The following is a 16,676-nucleotide window of genomic DNA, read 5'->3' as shown; positions in this document are numbered from 1 at the left end:
CATCATGTCTGTGCTGTGCACTCACCAGGGGAGTGGGTGCTTTCTCCACATCCAGAATGAGTTTCCCTATATTTCCTCGGTCATGGATTCTCTGCATGGCCTCCTTCACCTGAAAGAAAGATCACTATTGATAATTTCCAGTCACACCATGAGAGAACCCTGAGTCCCTCCCTTCCAAAACCTGTGAAACATTTGCCATGCTCTGTGCAAGGTCACTCAAAGAGCTGCTTGAGAAAAGACCAAGAGTTAAACATTTTTTAGTGACTTTGTAAGGCCTGGCTTTTGCATTGTGTTTGCCAAAATGGGATGTGAGTCCTGAGGACAGCCTCTGAATAGCAAACCACATCCATAAGGTTAATGCAGAACCAAAGTGATGGACAGCTGAGGTGCAGGGAGAAACACAGGCTCAGGGAGGTAATTCTAAAGGGGTGCTCATTGCACTCCATCTTTGCAGGATATTTATCAAGACATCCTACTTTCACTGAAAGTATAAAACATTTTTCTAATTGACCTATGATGTTTTTCAATTTCTTATGGGTTACCACAGAGGAAATGCCATGCCCAGGCTATGGCTGGGATTAATGCAATACTGTGGGTCTTGTTGCCTAGGAAAACATTTCTTTTCCTATTTTTTTGTCACTTTTTTCCTTATCTTTTAAATAAAAATGTTAAATAACTGGTGTCCTACCATATCACCAAACCCATCTGTTTAACAGCTGGCTGCAATTAGTGCATGTGAGAAAGGCACAAGAACCTCTTCTTACAAGTGCACTGGAGAGAAGCTTGTTTTGATGTATGAACTTTCCCAACTCAGGAGAGCTCATTGTTGATAAATTGAATTTGTGTGTGAGTGTGTTGCACTGAATGTTTAATGTGCAGCACACAGAGCACTTCTGAGGCCCTGGCACAGGGTGCCCAGAGCGGCTGGGGCTGCCCCTGCATCCCTGGCAGTGCCCAAGGCCAGGCTAAATGGGGCTGGGAGCAGCCTGGGACAGTGGAAGGTGTCCCTGCCATGGCAGGGGGTTGGAATGAGATGACCTTTAAGGTCTCTTCCAATCTATGGTTCTATAAATCACTAAAAATTGGAAGGTGTCAAGAGTTTTCTCACTTTCACCATGGGAAACTTCAGGAACTGAAAATGTGCCCATAAAGGCTGTCCCATATCCTACTCATGCTGCTCTTTGCCAGAATAACAGGGCCAGTTGAGACAAAAATGAGTTTTATGTTAATAGGATTTAGCACCTGTGACATAGTTCTATTGAATATTTTAAGAATAATGGCATTTATGTTTGACAGAAAATGCTGAGCTGGGACCTGATGGGTCCCACAGTACATTTAAAAGCCTGAATTGGGGTCCAGGCCCCCAGAATATTCCCTGAATGTCTAATACAGAAGGAGGTATGTGATTTTTAAAGATTATACAGCATTCAACTTCCAATTAAATTGAATGGATGCTGGGCACAGCACAAAATGTCTTTCCCATCTGTCAGCCTTGCTTGGGAAGCTGACTGCAGTGAACTCAGAATTGCTCCTTGAATTTTAGAGGTGTTCCCTCAATTATTAAATACCAGACTTAAGAAAAATTCTATTAGAACAAAAGAAAAATTGCACTGCAAAAGCAATGGCTTTCTAATTTAGGGCATTATTGTGAATTCACCTCAGAAAACACAATCTTATGAATCCCACTGGATAGCAGGCTGACCTCAAGGCTAGTCCACAAAATCACAATACCTTTTATGAAGCTACCTTGGAGCATAAACAACACTCAGCTATCCTGTCAGACTAGCTCTGCACTGTGGATAATATTCCTTTATCTGACCACGATGCTGGAGAAGCAGCAGCTGTATAATTTTTATGTCTGTTATTACCCAAATCAAGCTTTTAGGAGGTTACAGCACAGAATAAATAACAGAATTGGAGAAATCAGCAAATACACTTGCCTGTCCACTGAAATTTATAACCAGAACATCATGTGGAAAGCAGGGCATGCAACATTTATTTTAATTTGTACCACATCGTATTTAGCAAGGCAAATTTGAGAAAATGTGCTTTCCCTGCTTTTTTCACAATATCAAGTTTAAGCCCCTGGAGAAAGGTTCAGGAGTTGTTTCCAAGACACTTGTAAGTAACTTGCAAATGCAAACAGCAGGCAGAGGCAGAGGGAACAATAAAACTTGTAACAATAATAGTGGCTATGGAATCCAGATGGAGCTATTAAAATATATAAAAACATTGAGAAGAATTTGAAAAGCTGATACAACATCTGTGCCTTTTAGTGCTATTTGCAACTCACCTACCCAGGCAGTCCAACTCTGTCCTAGTGCAATGCCACTCAGCACTCGATGTCTGAGTTAAGAGACCAAGAGCTATTTTAGCAATGAGCAATTTTATGTTTATGGCTGCTAACAGTCCACTTGTTCAACCAAGACTGCAACTACTTGTTTCTCAAGGTGCCTATTAAAACCATTCCCTCTTCTCCTACAGAGGAGAGAAAGGATTAAAAACCTTCTTTGCTGTGCAAGTATGGTTAAATTGTTCTGCACAGACTATAGGGAAACTTTTAGGTTTTTTCTGTGCCTTTCACAGAGGGAGAAGCTTCTGTGAGTTTGTTCCCCAGTGTTTGCATATTCCTAATGAAGACAGTGCATCCTTCTGTACTTGGTTAAAACCAGACCCAGGCTTAATTGGCTGTACAAGGAGGCATGTAGAAATTCTGGAATTTTCTGGAGGTTCCCTGAAGTGGTTGATGTTTGATTCAAAATAAACATCCCTTCCAGCAGAAAGAATTACAAGGGTTTCCCTCTTCTTACAGCATTCTGTAAGAAGAATCCCTGAATCTCTTTTCACCAATTATTCCACATTGGTTGCTATATTGTTTGCATTTGTCAGCTCAAAGCCAACTAAATGGATTTTACTTCTGTTTATGTGGATGAATTAATTGAAATCATTCTTGTGCAGTATCAGCCTCAGAGGGCTCTTGGATTGGAAACAGTGCACAGGGGTGTTTAGTGATATGAGGAGTTTCCACTGGAATAAAGGACAAAACTCCATTGTCCTGTGCTTGCTTTCAGTATAGCTCAGGCCTGAGAGGGTCTGTGTCTGACCTAGTGCCAAAATACAGATTTTAGCCTCGAGAGCCCCCAGACTGACACAATTTCTATCAAAGCTCTGCAACGGAACCAGAACTATTACACATTAGTGGACCACTGGTCCTGGCAGTGATACAGTGGATTGATATATATTGATATATATATTGATGTATCTCTCAAGAAAACCCATATTTCAATTTCTCTTCAGTTAATGATTTGCAAAGTGTTTATTTCATTGAAAGCAAAAGTGAATCCTGTACAGTAACAGTCATAAACTATCCCCCACTACTGAACACAGCACCTGTGTATGCACTGGGAGCATGGTATGATATTATTGCAGTTACTCTGTCTTTAGTGAGCTGACAGCAATTTTCCTTCAAAGTAAAATACAAGCTTGCATAGAAAAAAGAGAATAATAATTATGTCAATTTCTTCCTTCTACATAGTAAAGTAGTAATAATAGCAGATAGTGAAGCACTACCAGCTTTCAGGAATCACAATATACCCACAAATGACTTAGAGAAGTTTAATGAAGTCTCTGTCAGTGCTCCTGACTAATTTGCAATACATTTCACTTTGAGAAATATAGGTTACAAAAGCTCCAAATTAAGCATGTTATTACCTGTAACCACTCTGACCAGACAAAAAGGATTTTCCTATTGAAATTAAAAATAGCAGGCACTACACAATTTTTATCAAACAGTACCTGCAATGATAAAACAATGAAAAGCAAGGTGTATTCCAAACAGAACAACTAACATAACATGCTGGCATTGTATTTGCATATTTACAGCCAGCTTCTGATTACTCTGCTTTTCCACAGCTTTTGATGTCAGGGTGTAAAACCAGTCCATTGAAAATCAACTAAAAGACTCTTTTTTTCCCTGAAATACATACTGTACCCCTGCCTTAATTCTTTTTTTCCTATGTTCTCCTTGGATTTCTCTTGTTTGTTTTTAGTTTTCCAGGTGGAATCAATAACTGGGACAGATTTCTTGTCTGGCTTTTCATCTTAAGTCTTTCATTTCAAGTCTCTACCTCTGCTGTCCTGGTTCCTTTTCCTTTGGAAAGTTCCTGAATAGAGACACTTTCCTGGGTGCAAGTCTGATCCTCTATGAATAATAGATGCCTGAAACAAACAATTATGCTCCAACTTTGTACTGCTATAGTCAGGCCCCCACATACTTACCCATTTTACTACCAAACTAATTTGTTGTCTGCTTGCATTCAAAATCAAGAGCCAACAGTAATCTCTACTGACATATTCATAAATTCTTGCTGACATTCAGTTGGCTCTGGAACATCATTTTGCTGTTAGAACATAGCAAGAGCAGTCTACTGCTTTATAAATACAGGGAAATTTAAGTGGGAAATGTATTACTAATTATCTGCTGCACCATTTCTCAGTGTGAAAGAGAAATGCAGCCTACCTAAGAAATGGATGCTATTTTCAAGCCTTCGGATGTTATTTTAAACATAATGATCCATTTCTGCATTTGGCTCCTACAAGGAACCAGTCTCAGGAGTAAAATGAAAGAGACTGGGAGCTGGATCATGAAACCACTGGCTCTGCCAGCATAACACACTGGGGGCTTCAGGCCCACATCAGTCATGTGGAGTTTAGGAGGGAGAAACAATGAAGGCAACATGCCATGGAAAAGCTTCCTAGTGGAAATGTCACAGCACAATCTTTTCATCATGCTACATGAAGCTGTTTAGCTCAGTAATGTGATTAATTTTATTGATCTTTTTTTTCTTTTTAGTGAAGTTCCACATTTACTTCAGAAAAAAGAAAAGCCCTTGAAAGACACTGGTGCAGGAGAAGAGTGGATTTTCTTTAGCTGCATGAGGTTGGATGCAGTCTGTTGCACAAACTCCCATCTACAGATTACAGTTCCATTTTTGCAGACAACTTCTTTACCCCCTCACTGTCAGCTGAGGCAGGTTTATTGGCAGAGGGCTTTGCCCTTTCCTTTCTTGAGGCCCTCTGATGACAGTGTTATTCCCTAAGGTATTTGAAAGGATTTCTACTCACAATAAAGGAATCCTTCACTCCCTTTTGATAAATCAGGCCATGGTATGAAAGGCTAAAGAGTCTTATGCTAAGATTACAAATTTAATCCACATCAGGAGTGATATTAATTCAATTATCTCAGTGTAATCTGTAAAACTCCCCAGTCATTCCAACACTGTATCATCACGAGCTGTCAAAAAGGTTATCAGCACCCAAAGGAAACTTCCCTCAGTACCAGATGGGCACAGTGAAGCAGAGCATCAGTTCAGCTTATGATCTACAATTGCAATTTTCCCTCTCATTAGTTCCACACCTTTAGGTTCAAGATTTCTGTTTATTTTTATACATCATCTCAAAGAATCACCTTTCATCCTCTGCTTACACACTGAAAATGTCCAAGCCTTCCAAGCATGTCATGACTGTTCCCTTCTAGCCATGAAATAATCCCCTCATAAATTTTAAGCTGTGCTGCACACATCAGCCTAAAGCCCTGCTTCTCCAGCTACACCCCACCCCCCCTTTAATCCTTCAGCTGATTCTTCAGACCAAAAGCAAAAACAAAAGGAACAACATTCACTCCCTGCATCCGGCCACCAACCCAAGTCCCTTCTGCCCACACCCCCTCCTGTGAACACTTCTGCCCAGTATTATTTTTAAACATCCATTTTTTGGTGGTTTTTTTCACATAAGAGTGTGTCCAACACAGACATCTCCAAAGCTGGTGCTCCAGGGATTCTTTACAGCAGTTCCCCCAATGTCACTGCATGCCCCAAACCCAGTGACACCACTCTCCTGCTGGCTCACCCATTCAATCCTGGCTCTTGGGCAGTTTCTGAAGCCTGGACTGTGTCTCCTTGAGGGGTGTATGCCATGGCACAGAACCCCCACCTGATCCTGCTGCAGCCTGCTCATCACAGCTGCAGCACCCAGAAATAGCAACAGCACCTTCTGACCTGCTGTCGTCATCCAGCACATTCATAATTAAGTAAAAGAGGTGGAACAAAGCATTTCACCTCAGCAAAATGACTTTATCTTCAGCCTGGCTGACTTCTGTTCTCCAAAGAATCTGGGAGGAAGGAGGGAGCACCCTTTAGCCTGCTTAACCATCAGAATCAGAACCATATCTCTTATCAAAATGTTTGTGTGGTCTTTGGTTTGGTTTTGTGCAAAACAGATCCAAAATCCACTTCACAGTCCCATTGTGAGGTTCATCAGAGGTCAGAATGGAAAGCACAGCATGACATCTACTTTTGGAGGAGAATTTTGAATATCCTGTATATATAGACAGATTTCAGCCCCTGCTTTACTGGTGTAATTTCCCTAACATCACCAGGTTGCACATGAATGAGGGAGAGCAGGTACTGGGAGGAGAAAAAAGGAATACCTGGAGTGTTCCATAGCCTTCAATCACTCAAACAAATGTACTGTAAATGAATATTATCATTCAAGCATGGCTTTTACACAGATCAGCACTCTCTGACCACTCCTCCCAATCGGAGCATGAACTTTCCATCAGGAGAACTCAGTGTCTGCCTTACAACAGCCCAGAGAGCTCCCTCCTGCTAGCCCTGCCCTGCTCCTATCTGTGCAGCTAAAACACAAATGAAGAATTTAGCTGGTGTTTGAGTGCAGGCTCTGTCTGCCAGGGCAGAGCTGTCTGCACGAGCTCTGCTCAACAACAATTAATTCCTCTCTGAGACGCCTGCAACTGCATCATGCCTGCAAAATCACATGGACAGGTCTCCATGGTGACAGTGCCATGAGCTGTGCAAACATCAGCTGGCTAGGCAAGGTTACTTTGGCAACCCAAGTGTCACAGGTAATGATCCAAATCTCCTTCACATTTATGAAAAAATAATCTGAATTAAAAACATGCCCATTTTTCATTCCAGGGCTGGCTCTGTTCTGTTGCTGCTCCTAACTGGCACTATTGCAATGAGCCCAGAGCTACCTCCATTAGAATTACAAACAATAATATCAAGAATAATTATTTAAGCATTATTTCTAGACAGTAATGAAGAAAAAAAGATGCATACTGCAGTTGATTCTAGCTGAGATCCCACATAAGCCAAGCTTTAATACTATAGCTTTCATTAGTGCTATAGAGCAAAATAATTTTTATCAGGCTCACTGCTGTGTTCTATTACAAAGCTATGCTGTCTTTAATATGGATTGTGAGCTGCATTTTAATTGCAGATGCACTTCTCAGACCAGGAGAAGAGTTTTCTTTCATGTTTTTGGTATATATGGCTTTCAAAACTAACACTGCAGTCGCTGCAAAGAAAAACCACATCATCTGACTCTAGATTTTGTCTGTCTGGTCTGTGGAAGCGAAGACACTGGAGGAACCAAGGGCAGCAGCTCCTGCACCTGCTGGCAGCTCTGAGGGAACCTGTGGTGTTCCACTCCCTGCAGACCCTGCCAGGCTGCCAGGGCAGGGGAAGCACTGAGCAGAGGGAAATGGAAATGGAAATGTCCCTTTGCAGCCACCCAGCCCTGCTGGGGTGCCTTGGGCCCAGGGAAGGGACAGCCATGGTGTGTGATTAGTGCAATACAACACCACAGCTCCCTGGGCAGCCAGACACACACGTGGCCAGCAGTCACAGCCTCCTCTGCTCACAACTCCCTTCTCCTCCCAAAAGAGGCATCTGTCAAAATTTAGTCCTGTTGTTTTCTCCTTGATAATCTTGAAATGTCTCTCTCATGTTTATACAATATGATGTTGTGGGGTAATATTTCAGTGGGAAACATGCTGGTTTTTTTCAAAGCCTTTTTGGTTTTATTTTTTTTAAGTGAGTTTGCAATACTTCCCTTTCTCAGGCTGCCTTCTGTACAAGCTTTTGTAAAAACCTGTTTTCCTGTGTGATTAGTGACAGTTATCCTACCAGACACGGTTATTTGGACAAAGCCATCCTTTGCTGTGAAGGACTATTTCCCTTGAGAGCAATGGAGTAACCTGTATTCAGCACAGCACACTTCCCAGGGAATGATCTGCATTCCTGATAGGAATATTTCCCTTGCACTGTGTAGCAGAATAGCCAGCAGAAAAATGCTTCTAGTGTTAAATTGCCTTATCTGCCGTGACAAAATCCTTCAATTACCTGTTTGTGTGGGAGCTGGGTACATGGGAGGCTGGCAATCCCACATCTGCAGCCAGCCTGGATTCTCCTGTCTCACCTACTCCATTAATTCTGAAGAGACCTCCCAGACTCTGTTCTCCTGGAGGCTGAGGGTATGCAGCAGCTTGCATGGCAGATGGAAAAGCAGCATAATATTTACAGGATTTTGAATAGGCTCTATTCCTGCCTGTGGTGAATGCAGCCAGCTCTTAAGTTGCAGAAATTGAGCACTGAGCATATGTAGGAAGACACATCAAACTCAGGGTATGCGGGGCCCAATTTTCATAAACGCCTACATGGACATGGAGAAAACATGGATACAATCAAAATGTAAAAATTCAGTATCACTAGCAAAGATTTTGAGCTGATTGGAGTGTTTTTCCTACAGGAAAAACTTGGATCATGAAGTCTGTCTCCATGTCACGTCACATCATGTCGTGTCCTGTCCTGTTCAAAGCCACCTGAAAGCAGAAATGATTTTATCCAACACCTCTGTTCATGCCCTGTCACACTGAACTTTTGCACCAAAGGTTTTGCCTGCACAAGTGCAAACAGAAAATACTTTCTGTATCCCTTTCATCCCTCCAGTGCTGTTTGCAGCTGCAAACAGCAGCAATGGCCTCTATTCCCTCCTGCTGCCTGTCAGTGAGGAGAGACCTTTTCTCTGGAGTACCTTTTAGCCTCTCTGTATGTTGCCATGGCAGCAAGACTAAAACCAGACCCAAGATGAGAAAAATGTCAAAGGAATAAAAACTGATGCTACAGGCAAACTGAGAGTCCTCCCTTGGCTGCTGAAGATACCTATTAAGTGATACATCTTCTGCATGGAGAGCTACAGCTGCAGAGCTGTGCTGCTTGCACTCCTTCCTTATTCCTGCAAGCTCCTGCTGACGTCAATGAGTATTTGTTTTGTCTCAGTAAAATTCAAAGAAAAAGAGATTTAAAGCCTTGTAATTACAGAATAACTGAGCCAAATCTCGCCAGCCTTTACTTACAGAGTCAACAGGGATAAAGGAGGAAAAAAAAGGCAGAATCAACAACAAATTAAATATTTAGAAGTACTAAAGAGCAGTGCCTAGATTATCAGTTTGGTGGGAGCTTTTCTACATGATAAAAGAGGAGAAGAGCCTGAAATTTGATCCATCAACACAGGGAACTCCAGCAGGTTAGGACAGCTCAGGGGCATTCAGCACTGATAGCTGAAAACAAACTTTTATTTGCAGCAAAGTGCTATAGAATTTCTGTGGGACTGTGCATTATCTCAGAAACTGCAGGGAGCCAGAATGGACACTCAATTTGATTTACACTGGCACATCTTTTCTCAGCAACACTTACTATTAAGATAAGCTTGAAGAAAGTAATATTTTTCCTGCATTACTATAGGAAATTATTACCTTATTCCTTTCAGAGTCAATTGATTACCAAAATTCCTTTCAGGGGTAGAAATTTGATGATGAAATCCCTGGAACATATTTGAGCTTGAGAGAAGACACATCCTGTGAATCAGGATGCAGCTTTGGGGTCCTGCACTGGTATTTCTTTTAGAGCAGCAGCAAAGCCAGAACCCCTACTCTATTCCTGTGAGCCACTGGCTCCCCAGGGCTGGCTGAACCTTTGGAATTGATGGTAGAAATTACAGAAGCATTACAATGGTCCCAATGCTAGGAAAATGGTTTTGAGCACATCAAAGCCACAAGTAGAGGAGCTCAGAACTGGTCCCCTGCAAGGTACCTTTCTGGCATTAATGCATCTTGCAGTGAATTGCAGCCAGGTGTGCACACAGGGATGCCCCAGACACCCCTGAGGCTTGGGGAGTTCAGAGCAGCAGCTCTTATGGTGAGGAAGATTCCTTTAGGTGCAAATGAATTTTGGCAGCCACAGGGAAAAGAGACCCTCTGCACTCTGTCAGGGTGCAGCAGTCTGCTGCCTAAATTGGATTAATACATGATCTCAGTTTGCTGTATTCCTGTACTCCATCACAATCTGCTGTAACAAATTATGGCAGGAAATAAACTTTATTAAATTCATCACTATGCAGGTAAAAAAAACCCACATCTTATGCTGTTATTGACTATCAAGCTCTCTGCCATCAGTTTTTAAACCCTCAGCAATGTTGCCCTGTGATCTCCATGAAAATCATCTGGAGAAAAACTGCACCAACCCACAAGATGATCTTATTTGCTCTCTTGCCCTCAGCTCCAGTAGTTATGAGTGCCATTAAACTCTGCTGCTCCTCCTCCACCCCCAGACCATGCAGACCTGATCCTAAGCCCTCTGCTTTTTGTGGAGCTCTATTGCTTCTGGATTACAGTGCCTGGGCTGTGGAAGGGCACAGCCTTGCAGCAGCAGCAGCCCTGCCTGGTTCCCTCCTGTGGGAATCCAGCAGAGCCCTCTCCACACAAGGGAAGGGTCCTCCAGCCTTTCTGGAGCAGCACAGGAATATTGCTGTGTGCCAGCAGGGGTCAGGGGCCCTTCCCACCATACCCCTGCTTTAGTGTTCAGGCTATTACAACTCCCAGTACTGGGGTCAAATAATGTAAGGGATGACACAGAACTCAGAGTGCCCCTTCCATGTGCTGCTTCTTTTATTATCTCTCTCAAACCAGCAGTTCTTGTCCTCTCAGAAGTTGCACAGTGGTGTGGATGAAACCCTGAAGTTCTGAGCTCCCTGTGATGCAGATCTCCACATGGCCTTTGGGCTTGTGTCTGTAAGCATAAGATAATTTGTACTATCCATTCCTCGCTACTATGGTGTAAAAAAGGTATTTCTTTTTAGTTTTATGTTTAGACCAAAAGCCCTTCCAAGCTCCTCCTGGATACAACAAAACCAAAACTCCACAGGTAATTACTTTCTTCCTGCTTTCCAAGCTTTCATCAGCATCTGTTTACTCAAATTTCTGTCTATTCACAACAAAAGAATTTATTTTATATAGAGGAGGTATTTCATTGTGTGTACTTCACTAGAGAGGATTTTCTTTCTTTCAGGAAGATGCAAAACTACAGAAAACTTTCCACAAGCAATGTCCTTTTATATCTCCTATTATTTTACCAGCACTCCATGCTGATGGTTTGTATTAGTTCCACCTGATTTGTCTGTCAGGCTTGTTCCAGTTCTGTGATTCACTAGAGCCACTATCCAATAACTGGATCTTCACACAAAACTCATTTCTACAGTCTATCAGAGGTTTTCCATCTCTTACCAGCACCAACAATTTTTCTTGCATTTCTCATCAACACTTTTCAAGCCACACTTCACAACCTGCATGAGAGTAGTTTCCCTTTTTTCTCCCTTTAAATTCCCTGACTTTCCTCACTTTCTTCTACATGACCCATGAAAACATGTCCTTGTCCTGCACCTTTCTCAAATGGCAGGTGAATATTTTTGAAAGTCTGGCACAAAACCTGTGACCAGCATGGCTTTGGAATAGCCATGGAAGCCTCTTTAACCTCTTCTTTGGAAGCCTCTGTAAACTCACATCTTACTTTCTAAATGATTCAAATGAGTCAAGTATTTTTCACCCAAAGACCTTTATTACATATTCCTCAGACTCATCCTTAAGCTCTCTTTTGAGCTACTTATTTCACAATATGGGATATTAAAATCATTAATAAAAAATGACAAAATCCTATATGATTTATCTACGTATTCAAAAAAATTCTAAGTCTTCCTTTATTACTACTAAGGAGCAGAAATTGTGCTTTATTCCAGAATCACTATTCCAAAACCACGGGAACTAAACTTAGTGATTACAAAATACAGTAAACATTCAGTCTTCCAGATGGTAATCAGTAAAAAGTCTTGACACTCTAATTTCTAAAGTCTGAGAAGCTTCATGTAAAAATCCACCTACTGGGATCAGATTAGCAGAACACATTAATGTTGTGACTTTGAAAACTATCTCCATGTTACTTTGTAACAATGGATTATCTTCAGTAAAATCTGTCCCCAGTCAGAAAACTAATTATGTAAATCCTTGAAACTCATCAAGGTAAATACCAATCATGTCCCTAATGATACAAATAAGAAAATACTTCTCTTTCGACTTCCTTGTGTAATTTTTTTTTTTTGTTTCAGAAAGTAGTGCCATAAGGATTGCAAAGCTAATTCTTTGTATGTTATCACAGTATTTTTCAATCCTTCAAAAAGCTTGCCAAGTCAGATCTTACCATTGGGTGCCACTCTGTAACTTCATTAAAACTAAACAAAACCAAAACCCTCTATTGTATTAAACTGTAATACAGTTGTTATGATAGAGAGTGTGATTCATGCTTATCCTCAGTTTGAGCTACATCACTTTACAGCAAGATTGAAATAATTCATCCAGGCAAGATGAAAGGTATTTGAATTTATCTTGTTTGCTGGTTGACAGTTTTACAATATATATTGCAGTTCTATTTGCTTTATTACTTAATATTTCTCCTGGCACTGTTAAAAAAATGTCTCATTCTAAGGCTGTATTAAAGACCTTAACTCCCCGCTAGCATTGTACCAGTGTGACTGCAATAAAATTGATTTAGTTTACAGCACGTGTGATGCTGGTGTGTGAGCACTGATTCAGCTCAGCATTGCCCTGACCCAGCTCAGGCTGCAGGAATGGGCAGCACAGAGCTGAGCACGAGTGTCTGTGACAGAACATCCCTGCTGCAGCCCAGGCAGCTTCTCCTCTAATGCTGTGGCATTTCCAGGGGTGGATAGGCAGAACCTCAGTAACACACATTGTGCTTAACTGCAAACAGTTTAACTGGTTTCACTGCAGGAACTCTGAGAATTATGCTGGGTGTTTCCTTCAGATTGAAGGGAAAGATACAGGATTGTGTTACAGCTGCTGAAGAACTCAAAGGTTATGGCCTTCTTGCTCAGGAAAGTTTAGGATCTTTCAGATATTTTAGCCAGGACACAATCAGAGCAATAATAGAAAAAGCCCTCAGGTTTTTCTAAAGGTTGTGGATATTTGGTGGTGGTCAGGAATTCACTTTTACACAGTCTTTATTCTACTCAACTGAATTTATGTAAACGAAGGTTTGGAGCTGCCTGTGGTGTGTGAAGCCTCATTTCTTACAGGTATGGCCCAACATTCTCAGATGTGTGCACTGTAACACCACCTTCAAAGCCTGAGCTTTGATACTCCAACTATCATTTTCTGTACAATCAAAACTCTGGAAAATCAGTGCTCATTTGAAACTCTACAATTGCATTGCTTCCTTTCAGTATTGTTTTCTCAAAGTCAGTGCTCATAACACAGAGTTTTTCCCTACAAAATACCTTTGGGTTCAATCATTCCCAACTGGTTAATGTATATTTAGGAGTCTTTTAGTATTGACAATGTATCTGCTTCACTGCCTCGGTGTAAATTTAAATCATTATCTGTAATTGGCAATAATATTATTACTAAGCTGTAATACCACACAGAACTCTCAATTATCACATTAAATTTAGATTATATTATGATAAGAGATTTCTTTATGCCCAAGAGTAATTTTGCTTTTAAAATTCATCTGTGTTTAAAATGACTGAAAAAAATATATGAGCCATTATCATTAGGTGAGAACAATTATCTTGATTAACAATTGTTATGCACTAAAATGAAGTGTTATTTTGATAGTTTTGATTTTTGATGCCTTTTTTTTGATCTTAGCAAAGTTGTGTGAAACAGAACACAAAACCTATGTTTTCTTTGCAATAAAGGCAATCTAGTAACCTAATCAGACCATTAGTACCAAAGAAAAATAAATTAAAATAACCCTGGAGAGTAATTTTGTGCTACTGCTCGAGAGATTTCCAAAATTTCTACCAGTCTGCCAAAACTAGTCATCAACATGATCAGCTGCTGAGAGACAGAATTGGCTTTGCTGCTGGAACTAATAATTTACTTTTCCTTTGGCCACTGTTACACAAATACACCCATAAGCTGATCCCAGGAAATGAGCGAGAATGCTCACCTTACAAAGGCATTTCTAAAACCAAAAAGGCCCATTCAATTTAATTTACTGTACCAGAGTTCAGTATCTATTAACATCTAAACATCCCTCTACTGCAGCTAAAAGCTTATGTCGGTGTTCTCTTCATAGGCCAAGCACCCAAAATTCCTCAAAGCTGAAAGATGTGAGCTGGAATTTACAGCAGAAATGCTCAAGGCACAGCCTCTGCTGCTGTTTCTCAGCACAGTAATGCAGCAGGGTCTGAAAGCTGCCCTTTTCCTTCTGCTCTGTTAACCTTTCTGCTCCCTGTCAGTCACAGAAATGGCCTCAGCGATGATGCTGCCACTGCAGAATCATTTAGACAAAATGGACCCATCAGATTTAAATATATATAGAGATATTTTCATTATTCTCATCTCCCACTTCCCTTTTGATTCTTTTCAGCGACTTCTTAAGTGGATTTCTGGGCATTCATTGATTAATGAAGGAAGAGACTCATAGATTACAGCCAGAAAAGCAAACAAAAAAAAATTATTCTCATTTTCTTTTTTTTTCGAATCAAGAGGCCAAAACCTCACCCAAAAGCATCAGTCTGAAAATGGAGATATTTCAAAGGCAGGAGGAATCCAAATTGTTTGTATTCTCTGTTGTGCCAGACATACAGATGACACCTCTCAACTCTCTGAATATCACCAAGTAAACTTCATTATTTCTATCTCCTTTTTTTTTAAATCCTTAGCATCTGTGAAAATAGGTCTTTCTTTAATTTGAATGCAGACTAAAAGGAGTTTCTGAGAGAATGTAAACAATCAGGAGGAATTGCTAACACAAACCTCAGATTTCTGGTTCATGCTATCCCTAGAGAAAAGCTGAGTTTCTCACATTAGCACTCCCTGCCAGCCTAACTTGAGTGACCAAGAGCTTTCTCCCAAACACCCAACTAATTAACAAAGAAGCCTGAGTGGAATTTTTTGTCAGAGGGAAATCCAAGGTTCTGTTCAGAGGCTCTGTGGCTGAAACTACACACACTAGCAGAGCCCAGCACAAGAATGAAAGAGCATCTAAATGTGGCTTTGAAAACTTTCTTTCTAATATTTTCCCTCTATTGCCTGTTTTTTTTTAGTGAGTCTCACTCACAGCATCCAGCAATTATTTCTGAGTGACAGCAAACACTCATTGTTCCAGCCCTGCAGAATTCCTTGCCAATTAGTGCTCTGTGGAGCAGGAGGCACAGTAAACTTTCTCTTAGAATTCATTTAAAACTATTTCTGCTGGTGGATGCATTAATGTATTGGCAGATACTTCATCCACATGCAAGACTGGAAGAAGACAGGCAGATATTTCCTTGCATTATCAGGTAGAAATAAAAGGAATGGATTGAAGCACACTTGGATCAGGGGTTTAAAAGCAAGTAGCTTTTGTTCTCTGATTTTGTTCTGTTCCTACTTCAGGAAGAGTGCAGAAATTGGTTTTGAATAGGGAAATGATCCCATGACACCCTTGAGAAGTGCTTACTTTTCATGACACAGACAGTAAAAATGAAGTGTAAAACAACTGTGACAAAAGTCAAATATACAAAATAAAGACAGAAGAAATAAATTCTATCTTCTGGGGCTATGCACAAATGTTGGTGTCACTGATGAAAGTAAAGCTTTCCCTCACCAGGTCTCTGTTCATTTCCTTGCCGAGGAGCAGCATCACCAGATCAGCTCCATACATAAGGAATGTGTGCCAATGTATTACTTAGAAGCCAGCTAATATATTTCAGGAGGCAGACTACTCCTGTAAAATACTGCTTCTTCACAGTAATTAATCAGCAGCTTGCTCAATGTAACAGCTTTGTCCTTATTTTTCTAATAAATGGCAAAGCAGCTCTCCCCATATAGCCTCCTGTTGCTAATTTAATTAACTGGAAGCATGTGACTAGTTTATCTTTAATAGTGCACACTTTTTATTCAGAGGAATCCATCAATGCTTCCTATATTATTTTCCTGCCTATTTCCCCCTGCCTTTGCACTATCCATCAGGAACCAAATCTACTTTTTATTCCCTTTTCCCTACAGCTCCAGGAGCTGTTGAGGCACACAAGGGCAAGCAGCAGGGACAGCCTGGCCTGCCCCAGAAACACAACCATGACTCACCACTGCACTTGTGCACTTTCAACCCCCAGTGTCTCATGCCTTCCACCAAATGTTTTCTGCCTCTGTGTCTCCAGAACTAATTAATTCTTAGCAGAGTGCTTACTAAGTAGATCAGGAAAGAGCTGTGGCTGCAGGCTGTATTTATGTAAATGGAGAGGTTCAGTCTCAGGCTGGTCAGCTTCTAAACTTTGCAACAGCAAATCCGAGCACAGGATCAATGCTCATCACAAACACTGCCAAAACACATTTCCCTGTTTGCCACTTCATTCCAGTGCAAGGAAATGCCATTCCCCTGGAAGGAAGGAGCTCACTGACCTTTGGTAGAACTCACACCTCTGTCCATCAGAGCCCCCACTAAGGCACCAGTCACAGAAGGCTCCTGGAGATGCTGAGG

At 41.1% G+C, this 16,676-nt stretch overlaps 1 protein-coding gene across 1 annotated transcript in view; it reads right to left on the bottom strand.

The window, feature by feature from the left end:
- The window catches only part of VAT1L (vesicle amine transport 1 like), a 57,048-nt gene that overhangs the window by 4,780 nt on the left and 35,592 nt on the right, over nucleotides 1-16,676 (bottom strand). Inside the window, exon 8 of the mRNA XM_036390199.2 lies at nucleotides 26-109. Coding sequence (XP_036246092.1) covers nucleotides 26-109 — 84 coding nt within the window. The remainder of the gene's footprint in view (nucleotides 1-25; nucleotides 110-16,676) is intronic.

The sequence above is a fragment of the Molothrus ater genome, chromosome 12, assembly GCF_012460135.2.
Source record: "Molothrus ater isolate BHLD 08-10-18 breed brown headed cowbird chromosome 12, BPBGC_Mater_1.1, whole genome shotgun sequence".
Lineage (NCBI taxonomy): Eukaryota > Metazoa > Chordata > Aves > Passeriformes > Icteridae > Molothrus > Molothrus ater.
Note: the sequence above shows the minus strand (reverse complement) of the source record. Positions and strands in the feature narration are given on the sequence as shown.